The 11,516-nt window shown below is 35.3% G+C and overlaps 1 protein-coding gene across 1 annotated transcript; it reads left to right on the top strand.

Annotated features, from left to right (window-relative positions):
* The first annotated feature begins 1,753 nt into the window (after window positions 1–1,753).
* On the top strand, window positions 1,754–11,095 carry LOC127617039 (transcription factor atoh8-like). The gene is made up of 3 exons (XM_052088906.1): window positions 1,754–2,743; window positions 6,839–7,030; window positions 10,419–11,095. Exons 1-3 carry the CDS (start codon window positions 2,147–2,149, stop codon window positions 10,422–10,424), a joined length of 795 nt encoding a protein of 264 aa, XP_051944866.1. The 5' UTR covers window positions 1,754–2,146; the 3' UTR covers window positions 10,425–11,095.
* Window positions 11,096–11,516: the final 421 nt, after the last annotated feature.

Here is an 11,516-nt window from a genome sequence, read left to right as displayed (position 1 = left end):
CCTACCTGAGCATTGCTTCTGACCATGTCCATCCCTTTATGGCCACCATGTACCCATCCTCTGATGGCTACTTCCAGCAGGATAATGCACCATGTCACAAAGCTCGAATCATTTCAAATTGGTTTCTTGAACATGACAATGAGTTGTACTAAAATGGCCCCCACAGTCACCAGATCTCAACCCAATAGAGCATCTTTGGGATGTGGTGGAACGGGAGCTTCGTGCCCTGGATGTGCATCCCACAGATCTCCATCAACTGCAAGATGCTATCCTATCAATATGGGCCAACATTTCTAAAGAATGCTTTCAGCACCTTGTTGAATCAATGCCACGTAGAATTAAGGCAGTTCTGAAGGTGAAAGGGGGTCAAACACAGTATTAGTATGGTGTTCCTAATAATCCTTTAGGTGAGTGTATATCAAACACAGTGGAAAGCTATTTGTATTGTTAAATGAAGCTTAACATTGTCTTTGTGTTTGTTTTTGAGTTGTCACAGTATGCAATAGACTGTCTTAAGGTCAATATTAGGTCAAAAATGGCAAAAAAGAAACAGCTTTCTCTAGAAACTTGTCAGTAAATCATTGTTTTGTGGAATGAAGGCAATACAATGCTTGAAAATGTCAAAGAAACTGAAGATTTAATACAATGATGTACACTATATTCTTCAAAGACAAAGGACAACTGGCTCTAACAAGGACAGAAAGAGATGTGGAAGGTCAGATGTACAACTAAACAAGAGGATAAGTACATCAGAGTCTCTAGTTTGAGAAATAGACGCCTCACATGTCCTCCAGCTGACAGCTTCATTGAATTCTACCCGCTCAACAGCAGTTTCATGTACAACAGTAAAGAGAAGACTCAGGGGTGCAGGCATTATGGGAAGAATTGCAAAGAAAAAGTCACTTTTGAAACAGAAAAACAAAAAGAAACGGTTCTAGTGGGCAAAGAAACAGACATTGGACAACAGATAATTGGAAAGGAGTTTTATGGATCTTAACCCCATTGAGCTTTTGTGGGATCAGTTAGACTGTAAGGTGTGTGAGAAGTGCAAGACAGTCACATCTATGGCAAGTGCTACAGGAAGTGTGGGGTGAAATGTCACCTGAGTATCTGGATAAACTGACAGCTAGAATATCAAGGATCTGCAAAGCTGTCATTACTGCACGTGGTGGATTTTTTTTATGAGAACTCTTTGAAGTAGTTTAAGAAGTTCTGAACATTTGTTTCAAATTGTAATGGTAATACTAATCATGTAATATAATATAATCACCTTAAACAAAATTGAAAATGACAACAAGTATTGTCTCAAAATAAATTAAATATTTTCCAGGATATTCATTAGATACATACATTTGCAATATTTGTACTTAATGTAAACATTATTAAGTATTAGATCAAATTGCCTCAGAATCAACCTTTAAACATTACATACAAAGATCTCATAGATCAGGAAAACTTTGTGTTTTGGAATAAAATAAAATAAAAGGAGCCCTTTACACAGTGGAGCCTTTTGCCCAGTTGTACCATATCCTAATTTAATGAGGTGTTTGTCAATCAACATACAAAACTTCCAGAGAAGTTAAGCACATTTACTGCTACCTCACGTGTTAAATATTATCCAAATCCCCAAATGTTAACCTCACCATTCATTTTAGACCTGCTTTCACACACAAAAGCTGATTATATTATGTGTGACAATGTCGTAAATGTGTCTTATTTTAAACGTTTTCGAGGGAATGCTTTCATTGGTAATGTGTGTCAGCTCCAGGTTTTATTTTGGGCGGTCTCTCGGCGGCGCTGACTTATCTATCTCACCCACCAAAAGGGGCTTCTGTGTTAACTGAGGCTAAATAAACACAGATGAACTGTCGAGCACATTCACACAAAAAAAGGTTCTGGCAATGTCTGCCTGACTTCATAAGACTGTTGGAAACCACAGGAGAAGCACGTCACCTCGAAAAATACACTGAGATGGGGTTTTAAACAAGCGAAGCAGACATGTACCGCCTAGAAGACATTTCTGCAGTCATTGAACACTTATTTTAACACTTAACGCTTGTTATTTGTGAATTACCTCTCATCGGTATTTTTCCTTTCCTTTTTGCATCGGACTTTTAGTCAGTCTCAGTCTGTGTGGGCAGCCGAAATGAAGAATCCGCATCTAATCAATAGTCACTGCAAGATCCTAAATTCGGTGTCTGGAGACAGGAAATTCAAACGAAAAGCCAGAGATCCCGTTAAATGTGTCAGTGACGGAAATTTACCTTACTTTAAATTGTACAAGAACTCGCATCTCGTCAATAAGACCCTGGGAAATAACAGTGTAAAGGAGTCGCACGATGTGGAAATAATCGCACCGAAGGATGACAGCATCGGACACGATATTTTCAATAGCGCTCTCGATATGAGAATTAACACCGGGATTACTGGAGACATGTCTGACTCGAAACAGAGGCCCAGCTCCGACGTGGTTGTCCATAACAAAGTAGCAAAAACAAGCACAGAAGTTTCGGGTTTGAGCAGTCAACAGGTTTTTGTGTGGTCTCAGCACGCAGTCTCACAGGCGCCTACAGGCAGCGACAGGAGCGAGTCCGCGGAATCACACAGGAAACGCGCGGGAGAGCCATCTGGCGTCGTCACGGAGATCAAAGCCATTCAGCAGACGCGCAGGCTACTAGCGAACGCGCGAGAGAGGACGCGGGTGCACACCATCAGTGCAGCCTTTGAGGCGCTTAGAAAGCAGGTATTTTCTCACTGCATTACTCCTTTGTTTTGCAGAATAATGTACTCTATTCATGCCATATATCCATAAGGCTCGTGCACTGTGCAGGCATAATACATAATGTACACAGTTCAAGACAGAATATACAGTGCAATGACATTTTGCTGATAAATGAATAGAAAAAAGAACGCAATGTATTTATTTAGCTATTAATAAACTTCTCTGGATTTGAAATGTGTTTTTTTTTTTTTTTTTTTTTACATTCACAGTTATATGATATCAATAAGGTATTTATGTAACACTTTACATTAATGTTTCATTTGTTAATGGTTGAGTTCACTGATGATACTTGTTTACAAATACATTAGTAATTTATATGTAGTAATATCAACATTAATACAAATTTATACTTTAATGCAATACTTGCCAAATAGCCATTTGACCTCACATGTTATAAATTATTATTAACACACATTCAACATTATTTACATATGAAAATGTATACCTTAATACAAAGTGGACACAAATTAAGGATTTTAGAAACGTATGCACATACAGGTTAGAATGATATAGTGGTCATTGAGATTTATTATATGATATTTGCTGTGAATGAGCACAAAGACCTGAAAAGTGTTTTCGCAGAGGACTTTAGGTAGGATGTGTTAACAGGGATGCCTATCAGCTAAAGTCACCTTTTCTAAAGCTAAAATGTTTTGGTTAAATTTTCAAAATGTTCCTTATTAAAATCACTTGAAAGGGTTAATTTAAGCTTAAACACTTAAAAAAAAAAAGACATTCTCACCTTTTTCACTTCTCATGAGTTTGCATCCCTGTGTTAAATTGGGACAGCGCTCAGAGTAGGACCATTTTTTTTTACATTACTGTGCCAAGAAAAGCGACAACACAAGTGAGTCAAAACATTACAGTAATGAAAGAAACACAAAGTGCATTGTAGCAAAATTACATAATCCCTGCATTTAATCTCGCTCTAACATTTTGCTGCACTGACATTAATTTAGGGGGACATTTTATGTTTTTGATTAAGTATGAATACTGTATGTGTATTTATTAAGCATTTATAAAATGCAAGGTTAAATGGCTCATTATTGGGCAAGAATTGCATGAAAGTTGTGCTTTCTATTCATGTTGTTATAACTGCATATCACTATAATGCATTTTTAAATTACTTATTAGTCTTTATAAACCCTGAGCAAAGGAAATATGAATGTTACAATGTAAAAAATTACTGTGAAGTGTAGTTTTACAGTAAATAGCTGTTCTATGCAAGGCATTAGGGGAAAATGAACATTTAAAATCGTGATATCATCTCAAGCTATAGTGACATTTTGAAAAAAAAAAAAAAATATATATATATAATGTATATATATATATATATATATATATCATGATGCTTCTGACCAACTCCTCTGTTCTTTATCATCTCATATCAGCCTTCACTTGTCTGTCTAATCAGAAGTCAAATAAAAAAAATCAACCTTTGAAGTAATTTTTGGCCAAGTTTTGCCAAGATTATAAAGTGTATTTTTTATGATAAAACAAAAAACCATCAACAACCTGCACACAGTAAAATAACAGCATAGCACTGCATTGTGGGTTATAATGGTGACATACCCATAAGCCTTTGTGCTTGAATAAGTATGCATGCTTTGGAAATGCATTGGGGCTACAAAAATAAAAACAAACAAAAAAACATGTACAAAATTTTTTATTCAGACTTAATAGAAGTCTTAGTTTAATTAGTGTTGTTGTTTTGTTTTCAATAGGAGTGGTTTTTTTTAAGTCACCATTATGGTGATTAGTGTTCTCTTGAGCTGGCACCTCAGGCCTTCTTTATTATTATATTATGATCTTCCGGCCAGTCAATTTGTGTTTAAGTAAAACACTAGATGATGCACTGTGCTAGTTGGAAGACAAACATAGGTCAGACTGAATAACTGATCCTACCTCATAAACGTCACTAAACATGTCAATAGTTATGCATTACACATTAAAATATAAAAGCCAAAACAGTAAAGAATATTTCAGCAAAATTATATCAGCAAACTGAGTGTTTTATGTTTTTTATGAACTTACAGAAAAACAGAAGTTGCTAACAAGACACACACAGATATCAACTCGCGGCATACAAAACGCAACAATGGTGACAATTAACAAACATACTTTTACATAAAAAGTAAAAGCTGAACATTAAAATACAAGTAACTTAGATTTCAACAAAAACAATGTCAAAATAAACCAGCAAATAGTAAAAAATCTTAGTACATTCTTCATGCCACAGTGCATGCTGGGAACATAGCTGTTAATTTCAACAACAGTAGACAGTAAGTAATTTAACAACAATATGCAGCTAAATTGCAGTTGTATACTGTAGATGTCAAAAACAGTAACTTGCTGTTAATTTCAAGAATAGTAACAAACTGTATTTTTACAGTATAATGCTGGCAACCAAAGCTGCCAGTAGTTTACTGTTTTTTTACAGGATTTTTTTACAGTGTAATTGTAAGAAATTCAACAGAAAGTATTTCAATTTCAAATCCACTACAAATTACTAATTACTTCTCTTAAAATTGTAATCATATTACTTTAACAATAACTCCAATAAAAAGCAATTACATTACTAATTCATTTTAAGTTACTTTCTATAACATGTCACAGAAAAGTTACGTTTTTTGCTTAACAGATTCAAATGAATGTGTACATTTCCTCTTTGTTCATTGTCACACTCAAGTGTATACACAGCACCACATGCTTCTCACTTATGATGACTAATTAGCCCTTCAGCTGTCACACAAACAGACATATTGACATAATTCATGTTTTAAATTGTACAAAAATACAATTTAGGAATAGTTCACCCAAAAATGACTTTCTTTCATCTGCTGAACTCAAATGAAGTTTTTAGAAGAATTTCTATTTTGGTCCATACAATGCAAGTGAATGGGCGCCAAATTTCTGAAGCTTCAAGAAATCACATAAAGTCACCATAAAAGTAATCCATAAGACTCCAGTGGTGCAATCCAATATATTCAGAAGTGATATGATAGGTGTGGGTGAGAAACAGGTAACTTTCACATTCTTCTTCTTGTGTTTTAGGTAATTCACATTGTTCATGCATACTGCCCTCTACTGGGCAAGGCGAAGAATTTAAAGCAAAAAAATAATGTAAATATTGATCTGTTTCTCACCCACACCTTTCATATCACTTCTGAAAATATGTATTAAAACACTGGAGTCATATGGATTACTTTAATGATGCCTTTATGTACTTTCTGGACCTACAGAGCTGAAATATCCTTCTAAAAATCTTAATTTGGGTTCTGCAGAAGAAAGAAAGTCATTCACATCTGGGATGGCATGAAGGCGAGTAAATGATGAGAGAATTTTCATATTTGGATGAACTATTCCTTTAAGAAATGTCAAGTACTGTACTGAAAAGTAGTTAACTTACTTGAAAGTCAGGAACTGTAATCTGATTGCTAAAATGTAAAATGTTTATTTTAACACTACCTTTTGACTAAAAAACAATTTGATTACAGTAAATAATTACTTTGTAATCACATTACTCCAACACTGCTCATTTGATATAGGATATGCAATACAATGTCTTTCAAAACCTGTAAAATGCTTCTCTCAATTTATCTTGTCTCATTTTATGGTTTGGGTAACTTTATAATAAGGTTTGGGGTTTGTGTTTGTGGTTAAACTAAGGAAAAATCTTAAGAACTCCTGTTCAAAGGCCTGATGTTTCTCTTTTGTTCCGTGTTATACATTGTTTTTTACCCTATTAAAATAACAGTTAGGTTGAGGGTTTGGGGTTACACTTTATGTTTATGTTTGAGTTAGGGTTTGAACTAAGGCAAAATCTTAATAAAATTGCTCATTGTTCCTTTAAGTTTTTTCTAAGGGAGTAAAAGTTGTAAATTTTTGTACAATGCTACTTGTAGGATTTTGCCATCTCATATTATTATTTTGTCTTGTCATAACACAAAGTTCTTGTAATCATTACACAGGAGCAATTTTTACATCTATCTGTGTGTGTGTGTGTGTGTGTGTGTGTTTTATTTTTATTTTATAATGCTCCCATCCCTCTTCTAGGTACCCTGCTACTCTTATGGGCAGAAGCTTTCCAAGCTGGCTATATTAAGAATTGCTTGCAACTACATACTGTCCCTAGCTCAGCTTGCAGACCTGGACTATTCCCCAGACCACCGCAATATGAGCTTCAGAGAGTGTGTGGAGCAGTGCACTCGAACTCTACAGGCTGAGGGTCGCGCCAAGAAGAGGAAGGTAAATAGTTGTGAGCAAGATGTTTTCCAGGGTCTCATGATCCTGTGCACAAGGCTTCAAGCACACTACTGATGTGTAGTAACAGAATATGATGGAACCAGGAAACAAGGACTTTCCTTCTCACAGTTAAATGGCCATTTAGTGTGAGGATTTGCTAGTAATAAAGTTATCTGTAATCATTTTGGAGAAGAAAACGTGCCATCTGAAGTTGTAGAAAATGGTGTATTTATATGTTCGACTACTTTGAGCAGAGCCTGTAGAAAGTCCATGCTTCTTGAAAGTTCTTCTTATATGAACCATGGCATTGGCCCTCCAAACAGTTAATAATTATAGACCGGGTAGCAAAGGGTTAAGACAGAACAGTATTCTGTATTCTTAGACATAATTCTGTCATGCATTTTACTTTGGTTGGCATATTTGCTGCTAATTATTTTCTGCATGGGATACTATAGTAGCCAAGGCACAACATACTTTATGTGTATACATACCTATTAGAGGGAATTTTCCCTCTGCTTAATAATGATCCCATTCAATATAATTCTCAACAACTTTTGTCAGAGGGAGGACTTTTCCAATATTCCTCCACTACTCTGAGAAAGTTTCCCGGCTGAATAAATGGAGTGATTGATGTGTTTTTGCAGGGAGGTTTATGATAGAGGCAGCTATGTACAGTATATTGAGTCTCAATTTCCTGTAGCGCTCTCATGTGCCTACATGTGTGTTCCCTGCATAGTGATGATTATAGTGCCATTCCTGATCCTCTCTTAAGAAAGGTTTATTGGTTCTTATATCTTAGCACAGGGTAATCATTCATAATAAAGAGATGCTTCACTCAAAAATGAAAATTCTGGCATAATTTATTCACCCTCATGTTGTTCCAAACTAGGGATGCCAAAAGTACCAGTACTTCAGTACCAAGTTGATGCCAAAATAAAAAAAAGATTGAACCATGCCAGTGTTTCTGCAGTACCGCTAGTACTGAGTGTTGACTCAATTCATCTGACTGACACACGGCTGCTTTTAAATCTAAGTGTGTGCTCTTTTACTTATTTTAAACTGAAATTCTGCTGATTGTTACATCAGAGCCATAGCTCGGCCAGGTACTGAGAAGTAATCAGAAGAAGAGTGCTCGTGCAAATACGGTAACATGACTGTGCGTCATAGTCAAAATGGCCATCACATGCGATATTAAAGGAATAGTTCACCCAAAAATGTAAATTCTCTCATCATTTATTCACCTTCACTCCATCCCAGATGTGTATAACGTTCTTTCTTCTGCAGGACACAAATTATAATTTTTATTCTATCTATCTCAGCTCTGTAGGTCCAGACAATGCAATTGTATGGGTGCCAAAAGTTTGACGCTCTAAAAAGCACATAAAGGTATCATAAAAGTTATCCATTCCAATCCAGTGTTTTATTCCATATTTCAGAAGTGATATGATATATGTGTGTGAGAAATAGATCAAAATGTAAGTCTTTTTTTTTGCAAATAAAATGTGAATCACCAAAAACACAAGAAGAAGTATGTGAAAGTGAAAGTGGAGATGGAGGAGAATTTCTAGTAAAAATTTACTTAAATAACTTATTCTCACCTATCATGTCGCTTCTGGAGAAATGGATTTAACCACTGGAGTTTTATGGATTACTTTTATGATGACTTTAAGTGCTTTTTGGAGCTTCAAAATGTTGGCACCCATTCACTTGCATTGTATGGACCTACAGAGCTGAGATATTCTTCTAAAAATCTTCATTTGAGTTCAGCAGATGAAAGAAAGTCACACACATCTGGGATAATAAATGATGAGAGATTTTTCATTTCTGGGGGAACTATAACTTTAATGTAAACACAGAGGTGGAACAGAAACAATCAGGTATGTGTAAAAATATTGGAGCTAAGCATTAGACCTTGCAGTGGCCATCTTTAATATTGTGAATATTAACAACGAAAAAATGTTTTTTATGTCTTTGGTTTTTATGTCTGTTCTTAGTTTATTTTATAATTAGCTATTGAATATTATACATTTTTTATAAATTTGAAACACTAAAAGTAAACATGCAATTGTTTTAAGAGATGTTAGGCAGATTTAAAGGAATTGACAGTCTCAGTCACCATTCACTTTCATTGTATGGGAAAAAGAATGGTGACTGTCTGGTAGTGAAAACAATTCACCTTGGTGGTTGACATTTTTCCAAACATCTCCTTTTGTGGTTCACGGAAGAGAGTCATTTGGCTCTGGAACAACATGAGTATTAATAAATTATGGGTGAACTATTTATTCATCGTTTCAAAGCGTTTTAAGCAATCCACTTGTTAACATAATCAAAATGATGATATTTATCATATTTAAAAAATTGATTTATTTAGCAAATGTGTTGATATGGTGTTACAAATCAAATCAATGATTGATTGCTGCTGCATATTTTATTTAATTTGCAAGAAGTGTCTTCAAATAGCTCAACAGATTATATGCAAAGGCCACTTTCCACCTCTATGTGAGCTAATATGTTCTTTCAGCAAAACACATTGAAGAGGAAATGGGTTGAGAGCCCCCCTCCCCTGGTCAGAGCCAGACACCAGATGTTCGCAACACTAGTTGGGAAGTCCTGCTGGCGCCACTCAGGGCAGAGGGCAGAGGGAAGGCACGCGAGCCTGAGCCCAGAGAACTCACTCGCTACAGGAATTGGCACATTCCCCAGCGCGCTCTTGGCTGACTCCCCAGTTCTCCCTTGGCCATCTGTTCAAAAAAAAAAAAAACTTTGAAATAAAAAAACACCGATCATCACTCTCTCAGAGGATACGGCACCAAAGAGCAGCTGTTACAAACACGAAGGGGAAACGGGGGAAGGGTTTAGGGGAGGGGCGCCATCCGAGAAAGAAATCCCTTTGTCAAACAGAGCCAGTGAGTCTGAGGGGAAAAATGTTTTGGCACAGCTGACGATGAAAGCACTGAGTGAACATGGAAAAGTGCGGGAATGTTGCAATTCCGCAGCATTTATGAGACACGTTTAAATAGAATTATGTCCATTTACAAACAATTAGAGCAATATCTTGTCAAATACCTAGTGCAAATGCTATCTGTTTAAAGTTTAGTTTGCACTTTTGTAAAGTTTTTGGTATCTTTATTAATACAGAAATGACAACTCTGTCATCATTTACTCATCCTCATGTTGTTTCCAGCCCATATGTCTTTCTTTCTTCCATATAACACAAAAGGAAATATTAAGCAGAATGTCCAAGTTGCTCTTTTACATATACTGTACAATGAAAGTGAATGGGGAACATGGCTACCTCTGGTCCACTTTCATTGCAGAATTTTCATTTGGGGGGGAATTTTAAGCAATATAATTATGACATCTAAAAAATGTTTGTTGTTGTCTACAACAGGAATAAAATGAAGAATGTCCCCTGTGACTTTGGAGAACGAAGGACCTCAATTCACAATAACATGAAGACACTTTCCATATGAAGAAGCATCCTGCAATATAATGAACAGAAAAGTAAAGAGAGTTTTTTAGTAAAAAAATAAAATAAAAACTGTACTGTTGATTTGACTACAGCTGTCAGTGTTGAAAACCAAATTACGCTATTGTACAACTCTTTGTCCGTTGTTGCATAATTCGATTCAGGACAGAAGACAAGGTTTTTTCTCTGTGATCTTATACAGTTTTACAAATGATTTAAAACATATTAGCAAATCCCATATTTCTCTGTGTTGGTCAAAAATGTCCCGTCATGCACTAATCTCCTGACTTAATGAATTTATCTTTCAAGTAAATCTCTTTATATAATTATATTATTTGTCATTCTATCAAATACACATTATGCATTGATGTAAATGAAATTGGCATATAACTTTAACACTCATCTGCTCTCTTTCAATGGGTTTTAGTTTATGTTAACTGAAGCTTTGCGTTCTGGGCTATCTGGGCTTAGTCTGCCAGTTGCTTTTTTCAGTCTGTATCAGGACCATTTACTATTTAACTTGTAAATGAGGTATCATACAAAGATACACATTATATTCTGTATATAACTGTTTTTTTTTTTGTTGTTGTTGTTGTTAATAAACCAACATTTCAATCAAAATGAAAAAAAAAAAAAAGTTGTCAATGGCAGTTTTATTTTTTCTCTCAGATCCTATTGTATTAAGAAGATTACATTTGTGTCAGAAAGATCATTTTAAAATGGTTAATTTTAACATATTCTTAGGTAACACTAATGCTTACTGTATGTTAAGCTAACAAATGACCTTTAATGTGTCTCTAAATGTAATCCCAGAGAATGAACCATGGTGTATTTCCATGGCTTATTGAAGCAAGAAATTGGACATAAAAGCTTATTAAGCTTAGTAATTAAGTTAACATTTACTTGTTTATAAGCTTAACTAGATTAACCTCAAATATCTGTCATTGTCTTTACCATTGCTTTTCACACCAGTGGTCATGAATTGAGCTCTGCCACATATCAAAGTAAAATCATCCATTT

Source organism: Xyrauchen texanus, chromosome 23 (genome assembly GCF_025860055.1).
Source record: "Xyrauchen texanus isolate HMW12.3.18 chromosome 23, RBS_HiC_50CHRs, whole genome shotgun sequence".
Taxonomy (NCBI): Eukaryota; Metazoa; Chordata; class Actinopteri; order Cypriniformes; family Catostomidae; genus Xyrauchen; species Xyrauchen texanus.
This window is presented reverse-complemented; position numbering and strand designations above follow the sequence as displayed.

What these genes read in the sequence shown, in the direction of transcription:
- LOC127617039 (XM_052088906.1), top strand. Translation starts at nt 2,147, where the DNA reads ATGAAGAATCCGCATCTAATCAATAGTCACTGCAAGATCCTAAATTCG. An exon ending in TTGAGGCGCTTAGAAAGCAG is followed by an intron (nt 2,744 to 6,838) that starts GTATTTTCTCAC and finishes TCCCTCTTCTAG; the next exon opens with GTACCCTGCTACTCTTATGG.